Raw genomic sequence first — 20,103 nt, 5'->3', positions numbered from 1 at the left:
AGTCAGATTTTCAGAAGTGACATTGTAGTTGTGTCAAGAACAACTGGCAGACCAAGCGCAGGAAGACTGCAGTGCTAGAATTGTAAGCTTTGGTTAACAAGAAGTCACTAGAGACTGGTGAAAACAGTTTAGTTGAATTTACTTGCAGGAATTGAACTGGAGGAGGCCTGAAATGTAATTAAAAAAACAACTCTAGACAGTGCGGTTATAGGTGCCATGTTCAGCATACTTGGAGTATCTGAAATCATTAGTTAAGTTTACTTGCTAAGTGAGACCACACTGCTAAATAATTGTAAAAGAGCAAGCTCTTTCATGTTCCAAGTATAAAACCTTCAGGAAACAGCTGTAGCTTGTTAAGGGAGAAGACTGGTAGTACAGGATGAACTAGTTGAAAGAAATTAAAATGCATGTCAAGAATAAAAACTGAGTAGCTGTAGTAAAAAAAAAAAACCCAACCCAAACCAAAAACCTCACCACTGCATTGCAAACTAGTCAAAACAAACCCAAACTAATAAAGGTATATGGTGAAAAGAAAGAAATGTAAAACAGATATTGGAAGTTAACAACTAGAAATAATTGATAGAGTTCAGAAAAATACATTGTAAAATCAAGAGGAAGAGCTATAGTAACATTGAACTGATTTTGAAGAGACAAATTTGCTGTTCATATTTGTATCAATTTCTTGTATGTAAATATTGGCCATAATTTTAGGTGTTTTGCCTTATTAATAAGACTAAATTATATTTAGTCTTACTCCAACAGGGATAAGAGAGGAAAAGTTGTAGAAGACTTAGGGATAGAATATAATCAAGGTTATTTGTGTTGGGAGGAGAAACAGACAAACAGGAAAAAATGTTAAGAAAGGAGTAGAAGTAGTGATGCAAGGAGGTGCAAAATAGACCAGGAGCTGGAATAGGGAAGGATCGTGATGGCAAGAGAAGATGTTAAATGAGGAGAGCAGTAAAAAACTTCTACTTGTTAGGTGAGAAGGAGGAGAAAGCTAAAGAAAAGGCATGATCAACTGAAAGCAAACTAAAGTGAGGAGGAAAATCACAGCATATTTAATCAGTTGTCACTTGAAAGAAATTGGTGGCTTCTGGTATGATTTAGCACGTATTCTGTAACATCCTTAAAGTTATCAACGAGAAAGAAGACCCATTCAGTTAGACACTAGATAGCTGTAAGGACTTATCTTAACACTTTTGCCCCACGGGGGTTTTTTTGAGTGAAATCAACCTTTTTCCACAACTATCTTCTTTCTGATCATAAATTCTAGCTGTAAGTTTACATTTTCCTTTTCTTTTTATGAAGATTAATTTTTTCACCTGAGAAATATGGTTAAAAGAGTTCACTTTGTTCTGGATTATTTGTTCACTCTCCAACTCTTGCTTTATGAACCCACCCTCTTGTATTAGAAAGTTCTTCTGCTGATCATTACTGGAATGAGTGAACTTTCTACACAGAAACATACTGAAGCTATCTTTCATTTTTTCTTTATAAAATGGTAAGCTGCTGTCAGTATGGCTTCAGTCTGCTTCAGTCCTGTAAATTTCCTCTCCATTACCTGTGGTAGAAGATAAATTTTTTCTTCCTTATTCAGACTAATAGTCTTTTGGAAATCACTGGAAGATTTGTTTGAATGTGGTCTGTATCTCAGATGCAGAGGTAACATTTTACAGCTAACTTCAAGATAGAAGACTAAAGGGATAGATCTGAATGATGCAACAAAACCTGGAAGTACTTGGAACACTGCAAGACAACAAACCAAAACCAAATTCTAATTGGAATGCACCCAAAACCAGCAAAATGTTTCAGTCAGGAGCAAAGGGTGAGAAAGGCTTTGGGAAGTTCCAGCAAAAGCTGAGATTTGATTAAGGCTAATCTTGAAGTTCCCCCACCCACATATGTCACCTGATATTCAAAAATATGCACAGAAAACAGAAACCGTATGGAAGATTTTAGTTTCAGCTGCATTTCCTAGCCTTACTTACAGGACCAAGAAGAAATGACAAAAGTTCATCTCATTGGTTCTCCTAGAAAGTAAGAATCTCTTTTGAAAGCCTGCAGCATAAGGAAAGATGCATTTCTTAAAAGGCTGCCCTTTAAAAGATGAAGCAGTGAAACCTGTTGATGTTTTTCTTAATTTCTGCTTAAATCCCCACATCCATTCAAAAGAGTGGATGTCCAGTTATGCTATGGAAACTATAACAAAATACATTCCTGGCTGCAAAGATGTTCAGATCAGCATAAGCAGATGAAGAAGAGTAAGAAGGAGGAGACAGTGTTATCCCCATTTTCCTGAGGTGCAGTTTTTAGCATAGCCTTTGGATATGTTTACCCTTTAGACTTCAACAGGTAACCAGATACCAAAGGTAGCTTTTAAAGCTAAGAATTCTACTTTCATAATGTAAATTAGACATTTCAAAGTCTTCGTGTATTCCAGCTGAACTGCTGTTGTCTCTGAACTAATTCATATAAAGCTCTGCAATGTAGACCTACTGAAATGCAGGAAATAACCCCAAGTTTTATGAATCTCAAATCCAGTATCTTCGCTACCACCCTTCCTGTCATCCAGTCATAAAGATGGGACACGAGAACTGGAAGGAGAACTAAGATAATGGAATTAATATTCATTTTTAGCTTGCAGAAATTATCTTTTTTAATTAACTGAGGAGATTAACTCTTTTAACAAAAGATAATGGAAAGCAAAAAAATCTGTGATACTGTGGAGTATCTTAAGTGAGTCATCAAAGACTGCAGACAAAAAAGCACACAAAATGATGTATGGAAGTAGATATAATACCAAATATAAAATTCAGATCTCTGGAGCCCTATCTTAGATCCCTGATGACTGAAAGGAGTGTAAGAGATCTGATATACAAAGAAACTGCAATGTTTAGCTAGAGCTTGAATATGTACATTTACAGGGCTGGTTAAGTAAAAGAAGGCATATAACAGTGAGGCTGAGCTGAAGATGTTTGTGTTGTCTTGATGACTGAGACTGTAGAGAAGGTTTTTGGGAGAAAGGCTTGAAGTTCTGTCTATGTTGTCTTTAAAGCTGATGACTAGACACCATGAGAAAATACCAAAACAGAGTATTCATTAGGATGGCAGAGGAAAGGTTCAGGGAAAAAAATATGTGTGAGAGACAAAGGCTAGCAGGGGAGAGCTACAATAGCTGCGTTTTTATGCGAGATCCCTTAGCGGTAAGTGACATAAGGAAAAAAGAAGCAGAATCATTGAGTCCGAGACTAACTGAGGTTGGAAGGGATCTCTGGAGGTCACTTAGTCCATGCTCCTGCTCAAAACAGGGAGCATGTCACAGTCAGATCAGGTTGCTCAGGCCTTGCCCAGCTGGGTTTTGGTTACACATAGTCTTTCTGGGCACCTGTTCGAGTGCTTAACCGCCCTCCCTGTGACCAGGGTGAAACTCTAGAGGACCGCGTTGGATGTTGGAGAATGGTACAATCATGTAATTTTAAAAGGATGATTTCAGCGTTAGGATAAAGTGCCAGAAGTTGTCAGTGAATGAGGTTTCAGGACCGGCAGTCCTGAAAAGCAGTTTTGTATAAGCCTTTGAAATATGGCACAGAAAGACTCAAGAGTTTTCTGAAGAACTCCTCTGAGCTCTGGGGATAAGAGAACTTAAGTTTTATTTATATTGGTAGATAGACAGTTAATTCTTATGTGATTTTGCAGATGATACCTCTTTCAGTGGCTGACCTGCCCGTATTTCTAACCCAGGTTTATGTCCCCATCTGTCTGGAATGTTCATGGTCAGATACCTTTCCTAATGTTTAAAGTATTCTGGGGAATGAGAGCCAGAATTAAAAAGACTGATTTAATTTAGCCTTATTAGGGCCTTCAACAGTGGGTCTTCTGTTTGGAGGCTCCTTTTGGCTTTCAAAATACAAGATGAAATGCCTCACAGTGTGCAACCATCACCCAAAACCAAAGCCAATAATATGATGTTGATTTTGGTGGAAGCAGAGTTAGGCTGACACTTTGCGGTTTTGAAAATTCTACCCATAAATGACAATTGAAACTACTCAGAATATTAACTGTGATGGAAAAAATGCATAAGTCATAATATTTGAGACTGGGAGTTACATCTCACAATCTAGTAATGCCGTGTACTTGTGTAGGTGCCGAACCAACTCAGTTTTCTCACCTCTGTGCCACACACACAGACTGACACCCTGCCCAAGGCAAGGCAGAACTACTTTATTATCAAAGAATGTCTCAGGGGGCCACAAAATAATGAAACGATAGCTTGAATGTCACAAGCACACAAGTATGCAAAGTATGTCGCAGCCTTTCAGCTAAACAGCAACCTGGATGTTTATTTGGCTAGTATGTAAAATTTATAGTAGAAGTAGTACATTTCCGGTCCTAGGAAGAGACTTGCACCTTGTGTAAGTTCTAGATTACCTGCTGGGGTGCACTTGTGTAGTTCCTCACGAGTTTGTGCATCTAGGCTTCACTGCCGAGGTGTCAGTGAAATAGGAGTAGTTGTGTTTTGAGGTCAAACTCTAGTCAAGGTGATGTTAGGATGCAGCTAAGGTAGGTGCCTGGTCTCAGGAACTGGATAGTTTTCTTCTGTTTCTTAATCTAGAAATAACTTCAAGGCCTGTCTTTCATTTCCAAGAAGTGTAGTGCTTCTGACTTTGCTGCTGCCCATATAAATGTCACTATTTCTCCAGCAGATTTTGCCGAAATAGCAACCTTCTCTCTGGTCAGCCACCAAACTAACATCACGAGGGGGTCACTGAAGGCTCACTAAGAGGAGATCTGTGTCTACAGCCAAGAAGAGCCAAAGGCCAGTTTAAATATGACTCTGTTCTGAAGTCACCATGGAAGAATTCCACCTTCTGTAGGAACGGCTGACATCATCACTTGCACTGGTGACCAGAGAAGGGGTTTTCCCCTGATTTTACATGTGCCAAGCTTTTAGTCGTGACCAACTAAAGGAGGTGATATTTGATTCAGTTCTGTGTTAAAAAATTCAGTCTTTTGTAGCAAGGATTTTGACTCAATGTATACAGGAGCACTTCCTTTGTTTCACATTGTGTTCCAGTCACTCTGAAAGCAGTGAATTTGCATAGAAAATATTAAGGGACATAATACGATCTTTTGGAGAAAAATTTCAAGAAGGAAAGAAGCCATCACAAGCTCTAGAGATCAGGCTGGATTTATGCTATCATGTTATACAAGAAAATAAGCACATTTATGATGGGAAATACTGAAGATGACAAACATGAAACCCCATTACTGGAAGCACTTTACAGTGTAGAACTGCCCTTGGGATGTTAAGCCTGGCTGAATTCATAAAGCTGAACAATACCTTTGGTGAGCTCAATGAGCAGTAGATACTGCTGTATATAAAAGATCCTTATTTTGAATCAAAATTGAAGAACAAAGGAACAGTTGTGCCTGGTCAGACTGGTCAGATGGAATGTCCTTTTAGCCCTTTTCCAGTGGTGGCTGAGAGCAGATGCCTAGGGGAGAATTAAAAGGTAAGGTAAGGATATAGTGAAACTTTTCCAGAATCGTCTTCTTCTGTCCTTCAGTAATGTGTAGCTCGTGAACTTCCATTGCCAAAGGCTTTCCTATTCAGTGATCCTTTGTGGACTTTTCCAGTTGCTTATGAAGCCCATACAGCACCTTTGTACACACACTCTTTTGCAGCAAGGATTTCCACAGTTTAGCTCAATGTACAAAGGACCACTTCCTTTGTTCCAGCCTGCTCTGTGCAAGCTTTATCTGATGCCCCTTGGCTCTTGTATTGGAGGAGAGAGCAGGGACAACCATTACCTATTCACTTTCCCTGTGGCACCTATTTTAATAGATCTCTAAAACACATTCTTCATCAGCCACCTCTTTTCCACGATGGAGTCTTCTGAGTCTGTGTCTTACATAGCAGCATGTTCCACACTCGTGTAGGTAATATATGTACCTGTGAAATATTCTCAAGCTCCAAAGCTTCCAGATGAACAGGTAGTTTGGAAGGAAGGCTTACCGAATTGAGATGTGTTTTCCCCATAGAAAATTTTCATTAATTTCAAATACTCTCTTATTTTAATGGAAAATTATTAATTTGGTGGTAAAGGCATTAAAGTTTTAACATACTCATTCTCATCTCTCTTCATCCCATTTCTTCTCATAAGCTGGTTTAGAAAGTAGATATTCTGGTTTACTGAAAGCCCAACTTTACTTTTATACTAGAAACCAGTTTAGCCAGAAAAATTCAGCCACTCCTCTGAAAAAAAGGTCCAAAATCAAACTCCTCTGCATGATTGCTTTCACTCTCAGTGGCTGAAGCCCAGATTCTTGGAGGGCAGAAATGAATTCCCTTCCATAAAAAGGGAAGCAAGCAGTCAGTTGTAACTAGTGTTTGACCCGTCTACTCTTTGTGTTTTCTTCTTCTGCACTTTGGTCTCTAGGTAATAAAAGATAGTAAGGCTTGGAGCTGTGATTTGGGAGCAAAAAGGGGACTGGAAAGAATGGTGAGGTGAGTGAGGGACAAAGATTAAGGGGAAGGATAAAAGGGGAGTTGGGTAAATATGTACTGCAGGAACAGAGTAGTCTTGCTTCCACGTATGCAGACAACCTGTGCTTTGGCTGTTGGATTGAGTAATGATTCATCACTGCAACAGAAAAAAGGAAACAAATTTTTATTTTATTCCTCATTCTGGCTTTGCCACATGGGCAGAGGAAAACAGCTTTTTGATTTTAAGATTTAGCATCAAAGTTTTGAGTAGAGAATCAAGTATTCATTGAAGGTGCCAGACTAATAGCACAGAGACCTAAATCCTCTGTGTAACCACAGAAACACTCACAGAGGCAAATAGACTTCCCAAACATTAACATACAGCAGTCTTACTCTGAGGGAATCACTTCTTCCTTCCTCCTACCCATCCATCCATCTACCCACAGTACTAGAAATGGTTGAGTGAGCTCTTCTATGTCACCAACTTGTCAGAAAACTTTCAGACTTAGGAGCAAGGGGCACAGCTCTATTGATTTCAGTGAATGTTGTACTTGATGGACCGGAGCTGGCTGACTGTCACCTTTCAGTTTCCAGTAGAACATAAACTACATTGGGAGTTTTTGAAGACAGAGACATACAGTAGTTTGATTTGACTCAGCAAAATCAACCCCTTTTATGAAAGGTCTATTCCAAATTTCTTTTAGGGGCAGAGAAGCACTGAATGTGCAGCATGACAGGATGTCATAGCTCCTGTTCCTCGAGAGTCGGTGCTTTGCCTTGTTCTGTTTCCTGACAAACTGCAGAAAACTTTACTTCCTGTCACTTGTGTTCTAAAATAATCCCCACTGTTGGAGTGAATAAACCAAGAGAGGCCTGCGTGTTTCAGGGAGATCCTGGTGCTACCTAGATTGTCCACCAAAACATCAACTGGAAATACTTTTCTTCTGTATGATCATTCCTGTGGGTATCAGTTATGTATAAGTGGAGGAGACTTCAGGAAGGAGAAGACAAAAAAGCCAGTGGAACAGCTGCTGTCTCTTTGTTTGCTGTGTGAACTTTTTTTCCCTTGAGCTTCTTGGAACTGCTATTTTAGCCAGCATAAGCTGTTGCCGCCTGGACTAGCACCAGCTCTGCTGCTCACCTGTGAGTTGTAGCAACACACATAGCAGAAATATGTCTTGGGAAAGCCACAGTAGCCTCTACCTACCCCAGGGGACATATATCCCAATACCTGCAATTTCCACTAGCCCTCCTCCTTCTTACATCCTTTCTACTGAAGACTCTTCTTTCAGAAAAGACAATACACAAAGCAAGGTGGAAATGTTAATTTGCTCATCTCTTTATGTTGTTTTTCTGTTTCCTGTATTGAAGAGGTCAACATATTTGATTAATATAGATGCTAGCCTTTTGCAAATACATCTGTCATAATCCTGCTGACCTGTGGAATGAAGGTGTTTAGATTCATGTACTGGGTTCATGAAGTTCTTCAGGTCTAGCAAATCTAGCCGTTGTTTTTTAGCTCTGACTTTTCAGGCATGTTTTCTGGGCACTGAATCTCTGGAACCACTTCCAGGAAAAGGGATCTTGTGGTCCAGCTGCCCCAGCTCATTTTTGAAAGCAGTTTTGTTCTAGTAGCTTTTGCCTTTGTTATTTCTTTCGTACTGTGATATTTTATGTTCAGCCCTGCAGTCAACCTGGTGCCATTCAGCCACAGCCATCCTATTGTTCTGTGGTGCTTCCAATTTGCATGGAAAATTATTCATGTTAATAACTCTCCATTGTTCATGTCTTATCTTCCTAAGTCATGTCAGAGAGCTACGCAATACAAGCCCTGCTGTCAAAAGGCTTCTGTACACTTCAAGGCATGAAGTGATTTGCCTTCAGTGAATTAAAATGAATTCAAAGGAATTTTAGGGACTTATGTAAAATCAGCCAGAATTCTTAAGATTTTCTTAATTTCCCCTCAGGTCATGTTGTCCACCTTTGCCTCTGATAGCAGTCTTTGACCCAAATACTTCTGCCTGTGCTACTGCTGAGCCTTGTTGTGGTGTTTCAGAGGGAGACTGCTTGTCATACTTGCACGGCGATGGAAGACGTTCAGCTCGCAGTGCAAGGGATGGGTACTTTCTCAGCTGAGGTCGAGTTAAGATATTGATTTACAAGTATCACTTGAATTCAGCAAACAATATTTAGCCTACCCTTGCGTTCACTGGAGAGGGGTTTGCCTGTTCCTACAAACGGACAGGATAATTGCTGGTCATGTGAAGATACTGAACCTTTTAGATTTTTCCCCATTTGCATACACAAGATAATGCTTTGGAAAAAAAACAATGTTTTTTAGCAGTTAGGTTCATGAACATGGTTTCCTAATCTCCAAAAACTGCTGACATGCTCATATGACAAGAAAAAAAGTTAATGCTTGATTACTGTAGTGTAACTACAGAGGCAACACTAATATAAGATGCAGTGTGCAATGTCTTGTATGTAACTGCAGAAAACTGTAACATGTTTTTAGAGTATAAGGGAGTGCTTTAAAAAACATCAAAGCATCTTTTCAGTTGCTGTTTAAAACCACTCTTGTTTCTCAGTTTTTAAGCACTATCACTCAGCACTGGTTTTGCTTCCTAATGTTGATTTGCTTTCAGCTGAGCTTTTGTTTCACAAACTTTGTGAAACACACCTGCTTAAACACTTTGGCAATATGGAGCAAATCTGAAAATGGCTCAGTATCTATTATTTCATAACTGAAACCCAGTCAGGTTTCTTTTGTATTTTAGTATAATACTGTAAGCCACACAGGAAACCTACCTTCATTTCTATAGTGACTTATTCTAGAATATTTGGTCAGATATTATCAACTATGTAATATATTAAAATTACTCAGCGTTGGCACCACTCCTAAATACAAGTCTATCCACATGCATTATAGCTCTATTTGGATATTAAAAGAGTATAAAATGAGTTTCATTTTCTGCCAGATGACAAATAAAGTAACCATTGAAGCAGGTGAAATAATAATCAAATGAAAAAAGACACTCTGAAATTTCCTGAAATGTGTTATTTCTTTATTTACAAAAAGATTGGGTCAAGTAAATCTTTTGTGACAAATGGTGTTCCTGCTCCTACTGAAATCAATGACAAAGCTTCACTGACTTCACTGGCAGCATAAACTGTTCCTGTTAGGCAGTAAAAATACAAACCCTGACTGTGCCTTCATGGACTTCAGTGTAAATTTGTATTAACCCTACCCAAGACTAACTAGAGTTTGATTATTGCATTCCCTCCAGGTGGGTTTGACTCTTTCTGAACGAAGTACAATTGTTCACAATGAAGAGACCCAAGTATTTTTGCTTACAGAACCAGGTTCAAAGACATGAGTTAATGAAACGAAACTTACCAGTCTACTGATAAGCAGAACATTCAGCCTGTGTCATCAGCATTGCCAGATGGATTTCAGTGGAAATATACTGCTTTTTCACAAGTAGTGCTCTGGCACTCTACACAATTTTCTCAGGTTAAGGGGAAGCTTAGACATAAGGAAGACTAAAAACTTTCTGGTCTCAGAGGCAAATACATCTCCTTGCTCCCCACCCTTCTCCCCATTCCAATTTCCCCCAGAATTTGTATAATGGTATTTTTCAGAAATCTTTTCCCAGGATTCCCCAAACCCCAAAAGTCTCATTAAACAGCCTTAGTTTGAAGGAAGGTCTGTTTGTGGATTAGTAACTGGTTAGAGGATGAAAAGCAAAGGTGGGAGCTACTGATCATTTTTCACAATTAAAGGAAGTTGCAAGCGGAAGGCAGGGGAAGGAGACCGTGCCAGGTCCTGCGTTGTCCCAACACATTCATAAATGGGCTGGAAGAGGTGGTGGATAGCCAAGGTGGCTGATGATACAAAGTTGTTTCCCATAGTCAAAGACAAAAAGCTACCTCAGAAAGTAGCACAGGGATCTCGCATTATCAACTGACTGGGCAGTAAAATGGCAGACCAAATGCAGTGCTGATAAATACAAAACAGTGCATATGGGGAAAATACAGACCCAATAAATGCAAACAGTTCTGAATGAGCAGTTGTCACTCAAGCAAGATAGCTTGGAGTAACTGTAAATGCTAACATAAAAACACCAGCTTAACATTCAGACCAGGGACTGGATGTGCCCTTGGCTCACTAACCTGACCTGCTGGTTGCCAGAAAATGGAAGATATAAAAGGGGAAGGAACCCTCTGTACTCACCCTGTTTCTCATAGGCGTCCACTACTTGCCACTGTTGAGAGAAGATGTGGAGCTATATGGATCTTTGCTAAGACCTAGAACAGCTGCTTTTATATCCTTACGTAAAATGAACTGTTTGAGAGAGTAGATCTAACCTGGAGTCACAAAGGAAAGTGAAACTATAGAGAATTATACAACCTGAGAACCAATGTCTCAAGTCCCACATGTAATCAAGTCCCAGATAAAGGACCAAAGGACCAGAACAAACAAACAAGCTCAGAAGAGACCACAAGGAGACACTGAATTAACCCTTGACAGGTTAGAAGCTTGCTGGGTGTTGCTGATGCTTTAGCACAGGGCATGACTGAGACTCCAAAATGCCACAATAGAACATCACAGAAACACTTGTAAAGCTCAGAGACAAATGTGAGCAATACGTCCTGCAGCTGCAAGGTGTCCAGTAGGTGCAGAAAGAGACAGACATCAGATTAGTGAACAGAGTGTATACAAGGAAGACAGTATCAGCAGTTTCAGTAGGTTTTTCCCTTGGAAAAAGACACTAGTTGAAAAGGTCAATGAGCTGTCAACTTGAGAGCAAATGGGACCCATCCCAGACTAGTAATTCTTATCTTCTGTGACATAACTACTGATGACTGTGCCTGTTGTGCTGGACAGGGCATATGGGATATTACAATGTCTGAAAATGTCTTTACACCATGTGCAGAGGAGAACAGGTTTACATATCAACATCAGCTGTTAATCTGTACTTAACTGGGCCACAACAGTGGAATAGTTGGTCAGTAGGTGAGACTTTGCTCAGTAGACAGAGTGCTCAGCAGGAGATGATGTTAGAAGAATGGAGTGATTTGCAGAAGTGTGGGGAGACAGACACCGAGGCAAACAGTACAATTTGAAGTCCTGACATTGTTACTGCTCCTGAGCTTGACATGATTCCCATCCCCAAAGTTACTAACAGTTGCTGAGAGTAATTGCAATCATACCGATCCAGGGTGTGTCAGGTGGCCATATACTTAGAGAGAAAACACATTTTTTATTATAACTTGCAGAAGACAGGCGGGTAAGGGGCACTGAGTCTGCTGCTTAACCTAAGAACATCTTAGTGGTCTACACCTATACACGCAGAGAGACATGTTTTTTTGTCTGTGAGCATGCTGTGTCATGCTGTGTCATGCTTCCCACTCATCTCCCATTCTCAGCTGCCCCACAGACCACTCACAGGCAGCCCACTGAAGTGTCCTGGACATGCAGAATCCCAGATGTGCTGAAGATGTACTGCCAGACTTACCAGGTAGCTTGGAGGCAACTTTGGAGGGACTCTGTTGCCATGGCCAGATAGGTAACTGCAATAGGCCAAAATAACCAAACCAAGTGAAAACTCTGCAAGGAAAATTGAGTAACTAACTCTGGATGGTAATAGCGTTGTATCAAGAGCAAGCCACCAGTACAAGCAACAATGCAAGGGCCTCAAGAGTAACGGAATGTTCTTGGAAAATGTAGTGAATATATTGAAAATTTAAGTATTTGGATTGTGTTTTTCGTAAGCGGTATTTAAGGGCTGCTACCTTAGATTTTGGCCAAGTGTCCTGGTTTCAGCCAGGATAGAGTTAATTTTCTTCATAGATGCTAGTGTGAGGCTGTGTTTTGGATTTGGGATGAGAAAATGTTGATAACGTGCTGATGTTTTGAGTTGTCGCTAAGCGCTCAAGGACAGTCCAGCTTCTCGTGCTGGCCTGCCAGAGAGCAGGCTGGGGGTGCCTGGGGAGCTGGGAGGGGACACAGCCAAGACAACTGACCCAGGCTGACCAAAGAGATATTCCATACCATATGACATCATGCACAGGGACAAAGAAAAAGGAAGGGGTAGAGGGACATTTGGAGTTATGGCGTCTATCTTCCCAAGAAACCATTACGCGTGATGCAGCCCTGCTTCCCTGGAGATGGCTGAACACCTGCCTGGCCATGGGCATTGGTGAACGAATTCCTTGCTTTGCTTTGCTTGCGTGTGTGGCTTTTGCTTTCCCTATTAAACTGTCTTTATCTCAAACCATGACTTTCCTCACTTCTACTCTTCTGATTCTCTCCCCCATCCCACCGTGGGGGAGTGAGCGAGTGGCTGTGTGGTGCTTAGTTGCCACCTGGGACTAAACCACGACACCAAGAAAACAAAATATGTAATAGAGAACTGTAGCTTTAACTGTTTTCAATTTTCCAAACACAGGAAATCTTAAGACATATCCCATTAAGCAGAAGCTATTGGGAAAACGTCATCAAAATAAAGATCTCTGCCCTGTGTTTTGGCTGGACGCAGGCCACGGTTACTGAATACCAGAGTCTACACAGAGTACCATGGGATGGTGGAGGGATGGGGAACTACCTCCTGGCACTGACCACAGCTGCTTCTGTAGCTCGTTCAAAGATTCCTGCTGACTTTGGTGGGTCACACCCTAACGGCTCTCAACTGATGGCTGAACATCTCAATGATGTTCACCAAATTTCAATGGGAACTTCAAAACTGACTTCTTTCTACTCTGAAGAGTTTTCATGGACTGTGTAAGAGACATCCAGTGGATATTATGGTGAATAGACCTGCAGAGAGGTGGTGTGAAGGCTGTATTCCCCTAGGATTACATGTATATGAACTGGAAGCAGAGGTTAGGTTATTATTTTTTTTCCATTTGAGGACACTTTGACGTGTGCCCAGGAAACAAATACATACCTAGCTTATCAAGGGTATGCATTTGGATATTTTCACTCACACTCAGCAATGGCCTATTCTTAGTAACTAATAATATACATGTGCCTTGCAGCATGCTTTTTGATAGCCTTGTTTCTATTCTTTAGGGATCTAGTATTTTACCATATTTCCAAAGAATCCTGGATTACAAGAAAACATCTTACTCTTTTTATAACATGGTAGTTTCTCTAACAGTAAAAAATAAATAGAGCTGCTGCATTGGAGGTAAAAGTTGACCAGGTTGACATGGTAAGTATGTGCAAGTCAAAGCAGTATAAATTAAGGGTTAGAACTGACTGCTACAAATGTTAAAGAAATAATGTTTTTTTTAACCACTTAGTGAAATCAGAATTTTCAAGGCCTATTGTTTTTTCTATCTCAATTTTCCAAATGTTTCAACCAAGCACCCCACAGCAATCTCAGCATCTGCACTTCATTTGCAGTCCATCATGAGTTTTAAAGTGGATTCATTCTTTTTTTAAAGCCTGAAGTACATACAAACAAAAGTAGCTGCTGGCAGGTTTAGAGACATGGAAGCGCAGTAATTTGGTACACGGTTGCCATGGCAGCTAACCTACATCGAAATTATCCTATGTACTTTTCTCAGCCATTCTCTAGCATTGTTCCTTCTGTCTGAATTGTCATTCCTTTTTTTTGAGACCTGCCTTCCACAAAGCCCTCCTTTGTGCCACTTTCGCTTCATCTGCTGGCTCAGCCCTTTCATCCTGGTGTACTCCATATTCTGTTGATATTATCTGTTAATGGAAGGGGAAGCGAAAGGAGTACGAGGCAGAAGGAGATGATGGTCTTCCAGCTACTCTGCCTGTTGAAAGCAGCTTCTTGAAAGTTGATTTTTGCTGAAGTAAACCACAGTGGTAACTCCCTTCACTTTCAGGGCTTAAAGCTTGCTGCAACACCACTGGTTTTGATGAAGTTGCTGCAGATGCAGAGTGACATAATAAAAGCCAAATTTGGCCTTAGACTGTGAATTTATCAAATGATGAATGAATTCTGCTCTGTGGATACATGCCAGTAAATCAGGGTGCTCTCTTTTCTATCCAGAAAACAGGCTTTGAAATGCTTTAGCAATGTTTATTACCAAGTAGAAATATTAAAGGAAAAGGCCATGAGTCCTCCAAGCTCTTTTCCTTCCATTGACCTGCCTCGCGGCACAGTTAGAAAACAAGCCCAGTGCTATTTATGAACTTTAAGGTTTCGTTACTCATTTCTGGTGAAACAGTTCCTTTCTGCCAAATCACTCTATTTCAGAGGAAAACCATTCCACTGGCTATTTCTGACCAATCATCCTTTTTATCTCGCTTCTTGCCACCTCTGAGAACTAAGTTGTGACGCCGCTTCAGGGGAACCCAGCTCAGGTCTTATCAGTTCCTGACAGATCATGGATAGCCGACATGCCTTCTGCCTATGGCTGAATGTGAGCTAAGTGTTTACAGAAAGTGAGATCAGAAGATAAGAAGTAGAGAGTATTTACTGACTTATTTTTAACATAGTAAACTCAATGTACTGTCAAAGCAGAAGTTTTGTCTAATTTTTTAAAGAAGGTTCAGTTTCGGTATCAATTTGGTTGGTTGTTAGTTTTTAGGCAATTGCCTAGAAGACAATGGCTGCTGCTGACGACGTGGTATTGCCAGCTACATTTGCGCAAAGTCAAGAAGTGGGGGTTATTCAGTTTATCATCCTCATATCACAAAGAAATAGAAAAATCCCCAGATTTGTAGGATTACAGGGCATGCTAAAGTGATCTCTCTTTTCAGGGGTACTGAAAACTATTAGAATTCAGCAAGAGGTTTTTGCTTATATTTTCTGTATTCATTTATTCAGTCCAGTCATCTCAGGATAGCTTGCTTTTCAAAATGGACTTTCAAAATATTAAAAATAGTGCAGATATTAAGCACAAGGAATAAGATCTTGAGAAGTGACAATGAATAAACACTTTATGATGATTTAGGCTTGCTGAAGACCTGCTCCCATAAATGCATTATGTGGCAGTTCACTAAACCACAGCTGAAGAACTAAAACAATCAGTTTTTTGAATAACTGTCAAGAGAGGCAGGTCTGGCAACAGTATCAGGATTCCCCCTCTAGACCTGTGGGGAAGAAAAGGAGATACTATACATCATAGTAAATGTTTAAGAGAGAAGTGAATTTCCTCCCACTGCTTTTTAATCTTGGTATGTTACACTTTCCCACTCTAATTTTTGCTCTGTCACTGTAAAAAGCTGCATGCATGCATGCAATAAAAGTCTAGTAAGGGAAAGCACTGCAGGCCGAAGTAGGCAGTGACTCCTGAAGAGAGTCACGAAACTTGAAAATAAAATAGAGAATAACACTTCCCATTCAGAAGAATGGGAATGCACGACAATTCCCATTCAAAAAAATGTCAGATGAGTAAGTTATATATATACTTGTATTCCATCTGTATTGTCTAATATAACATAACAATTTAACATGAATTTCCCATGCACAGTACTTTTCAGGGCTCTTTGCAAAGATCAGAAATGTTGTTATTTGCATTTTACAGATGGAGAAACCGAGTTGTGGGGAACTGAATTGACCAGCCCAGACTTGCATCATATTAGCTGCAAGGCCTTCCAGTTACCATGGACCTTTTAGCACAACACAGATCCCTGCAGTTATCAGGGATATTATTTATTGTTTATGCTTTTGTCTCACAAAAAGAAACTACTTGCCAGAGTTGCTGACAAGGAATTCTTTCATTTTGGGGGCAGAATATGTTTAGCAGTTATTATGGCAAGCTGTGATTCATACCTTTTGCACCTCAGACGTATTTTGCATGGCATGAGAATAATGTAAATTACATCCTGGAGAGCTTTGCCAATGCAATATTAAAGCCAGTATCTGTGATAAAGCTCACTGCTTTGCTTTTCAGCAGTATTGAGGGGGGGTGGGAAGTGCAGTACATTAAGTCAGATGGCTATCCTTCCTGGCCTTACAGAGAGACTGCTCTGATGTTTTTGTGGCCACCAATGACATGATAGACACCCCAAACTCTGTGGAGCCTCAGGGAGGAAGGAGGTTCAAAAGCAAAAGCAGGGTCTCCCTGGTGTTCCCCGGTTCTGCTGCAAGCTGAGGCAGGGCCAGGCATACTGCTAAGTCCAAGAGGCTGGTGGGGGGTGTCACGTGGTGAAGCCAAGGTCTTGATCCCAAACGAACAAGGTTGAAGCGTGTGTTGGCTTCCTACTGCCCTGCTGGCACGGTTCTATGGGGAAGACCCAAGTATGCAGTAAGCAGTGGGGGCTGGCTCACACCGAGCCCCCCCTAGCCTGGGTTGAGGAGTAGCTCAGCAGTGCTCCCAGGGCCACCCAACTCAGACAGAGCTGAAGTGGCCTAGCCTCAGCAGTCCGTGCTGCTTGCTTTCCTCTTACAACCCCAGGAAAAGATTACTCAGCAAACTTCTTGCTAGCACCCTGCCTCCTTGCTGGTCACACGACACACCACTGTGATGGAAGCCGGTGCTAACCTGCCTGCCAGCTGCAGACCGCTCAGGAGCCCATCCTGCCTCAGCTGCCCTGGGCTGTGCTCCTCCAGCAGTGCTGCTCTCGGGCGTCTTTCCTCCCCCTGAAATTTATGCATCTGTGGTGATGACATGGCTGTTTCACGGCAAGAGTCTTCCAGCTTTTTAGGCAGTTAAACCGATGGCTTAACTTCTGTTGGCTTTCAAGCCTGTCATTGGCTTCTGTGGGAACAGCACCGGTTTTTGAAGATGTGGCAATACAGTGACAAGCCACTGCAGAGGCAGGTGGTCTTGCTCCCTGTCTCCCTGTGCACTGGTCTGACCCCATGGGGAGCGGGCTTACCCTCCAGCTTTCTGCAGGGCTAGTTCTCTGAATGAGTTCAGTGTTGGGTCAGACGAGTGTCAGGGTTGCTTAAGGAAAGTGTCACAGCTGTACTGTTGAGGGTAGCATGGGGGACATGCAACTGCCTCTTTGGCAACAGCCGACATTTGATTGCAACTGAGGGTTGCAAAAATCATCCACTTAGAGCATGCTTGTACTGGCAACCACTGCCTCGACGTAACAGTCCCCTGTCACTCATCTATCCATCCTTGCAGAATTCATCCATCAATTACTTGATACTTGGCTTTGCTGCCTGTATACCTTAAGTCCTTGCCTACGCTCCCTGCTAATTAACTCTCTGGAGTAAATTTCCTTCACTAACCACCAAATCCCCAATCACCACACTTCCCAAAACACATCCCTGTGGCTAGCGGGATATGGCTGTATCATGTCACGTTTAACTGCGCATTAGGGAGCAAAAGCATGGGTTTGGAAAGACTTAGCATGACTGAAGCCACACCTGCCACGACTCTGCAATGAGCATCTTTCCCTGCCTGAGGAGGGGGGTTAGACCAGATGAGGTCCCTTCCCACCTCAGCCAGTCTGATGCTGTCGTGTTCACTTCAAACTATTTGCTTTCTCCTCTCTGTCTCATTAAGGGCATGAACGTCCTTCGTGTACTTGCCAGCCCACCGTGCCTGCAGCACGGCTGGGCTCCGAGGGCAAGGAGCCCCAAGGCAGCGCGGCAGGGCTCCGAGGGCAGCAGACCCAAGGCAGCAGGCCTCGGCCCGGCGCCTGGGGACCTGCATGCCGGAGAGGAACAGGCTGGCGAGCGGGAGGCTGCGGCGGCAGCTCCGGCGCCCAAGGCCTGCTGCCACCTGCCTGGCCGGCCACTGCGCCCGCCAGGGACCTTCTGACGTCAAGACAAAACCGGTTTCGGTACCGCAGGGGCAGGGAGGCGGCACCTGCCCGCTTCAGCACCGCGTGCCGTAGCCCTGCCCTCCCCGGGCGCACCGGCAGCGTGGCCCTGCAGGGCGCCGCCCGCGAAAGACAATCCCGATCCCGATGTCGCCGCCGCCGCCGCTTACTCATCCCCTCACCAGTGGGGCGAGGCCGGGCCGCGCCGAGCGCCCGCGGGGTGCCGCCGGCCGCTACAGGTGGGGCAGGTCGGCGGCGCGGGAGACGCTGGGAGGTGTAGTTCTGGCGGGCGGGCGGCGGCAGGGCGGCGCGACGGCGCAGACTACAAGCCCCAGGGCGTCCCGCGGCCGGCACGCCGGGGCTTTAACCGCACGTGGGGGCGGTGGCGGGAGGCAGTTCCTGGCGGCGCGGCCCCGCGGCTCGCCGCTCCCGGGAGCGGCCGAGCGGAAACCCGCCTCCAGCTGCCCGGCAGCCAGGAGAAAGCCCCGGGCAGGGCGGGGGGAGATGCGCCTCACCCTTCCCAGCAACGGCAAGCCGCGGCCATCCTTAATTAACAATTAGCTCGTCCCCAGTCACCCCCGGCAAGCACTGTCCCATGCACGCTGACCCGCCGCCGGCAGCTCGCTAGCCGGCAGCCGACGGCTCCTCCCGCGGTGCTGGCGTGCGGGTCGCTTAAGCCATGGGGAATGGGATGAACAAGGTAACGCCGCTCGTCGTTGTTCGTGTGCGCGGGCGAGGCGCAGCGGTGGCCGGGGCTGGCGGTCCCTCCCCGCGGGCTGCCGCGGCGCCCCCTCCTTTGTCTCGCCCCGGGGCGGCGGGCGCCCGCTTAAAAAACAAAGGACAGGGCAGGAGAGGTTTTTCCCGGCAACTTCGGGGGTCCCCGCCCGGGGCGAGAGGGGAGGGAAGGAGACCGTAGCTGCGCCGCTCCCTCGGGGCGCGCCTCCTTCCCGGCCGCAGCGCGGGCAGGGAGGGGGCGGGCGGGAGAGGGGCCTTGGTTTCGGTGATGCTCGCCCGGGCTTCCCCTCCCCGGGCGAAGCGGGGCTGGGGGCGGCCCCGCGCCCCCAACGGTCGCTAACGGCCGGCGTGGTCCCCCGCCTCCCGCCCCGGCGTTCGCCCCTCGGCCGCGTCCCCCGCGGGGGAGGCCTGGGGCCGAGCCAGCGCCCCGCGGCTTGCGGCAGGAGCTGAGCGCTGTGCGGTCAGCGCGGCGAAGCCGGCGAGCGCAGGATCGAAGCATTTAACTTCTCCATCGCTTGCTCCCCCCTCCCCTCCAGCCGGGCGGCGGGCACGAGCTCCGAGGGCGCAGGGCTGGCGGGCTGGCCCCGGTGCTGGTGGGGCAGGAAAGCGCCGGGCCCCAGTGGGGATGGCAGCGAGGAAGGAAGATGGATCTGTTTCGCTAAGGGTGTTGGCTTTTTGGCAGTGGGGGCTTATTGTAAGTGCCGATTCCCCTGGCATGTCGTGGTGATTATCAAGGGTCAACTGTGATTTTTCTCAGTATCTCCACCTCTGTTTTAAACCCAGGTTTGAAAGTGTGGTGGTAACTAGCCTCTTATATATAGCTTACTATGAGGAACAGAAGTTGAGTCATCTCTGTTAACATCCTGGTTTGAGTACTTTGGGAGTAGCTTTGCTGTGAGCCTGGCCTCTGACAAAGCGGAGGAGAAGAGCTAGAAATAGCTGCTCACAAGTTGTCCAAGTCTGACATCCTTGCCCCTGCAAGTCAGATTGGTGAACATCCAGAGTGCTTAGCATGCCACCCGGGAGGTGAAGCCTTTTCATCCTTTGGATAGAGACGTTGAACTAGAACCTTTAGGCAGAGGAAAGATCTAGCTGGTTAGTCCAACCGAGTTAGGGGGTAGGTCCTTCTCTTGGTCCTTCTCGCCATTTTTGGTTTCAAAGTCTGGGGATGATG

At 44.2% G+C, this 20,103-nt stretch overlaps 1 protein-coding gene across 1 annotated transcript in view; it reads left to right on the top strand.

Annotated features, from left to right (window-relative positions):
• Window positions 1-18,873: 18,873 nt before the first annotated feature.
• The window catches only part of DUSP22 (dual specificity phosphatase 22), a gene marked incomplete at both ends in the record, with an annotated part of 42,611 nt that continues 41,381 nt past the window's right edge, over window positions 18,874-20,103 (top strand). Inside the window, one exon of the mRNA XM_082015566.1 lies at window positions 18,874-18,894. Coding sequence (XP_081871692.1) covers window positions 18,874-18,894 — 21 coding nt within the window. The remainder of the gene's footprint in view (window positions 18,895-20,103) is intronic.

This window comes from Phaethon aethereus, assembly GCF_964289735.1.
Source record: "Phaethon aethereus genome assembly, chromosome: 2".
Taxonomy (NCBI): Eukaryota; Metazoa; Chordata; class Aves; order Phaethontiformes; family Phaethontidae; genus Phaethon; species Phaethon aethereus.
The sequence above is the reverse complement of the archived record's forward strand: the minus strand, read 5'-3'. Positions and strand labels throughout refer to the sequence as shown.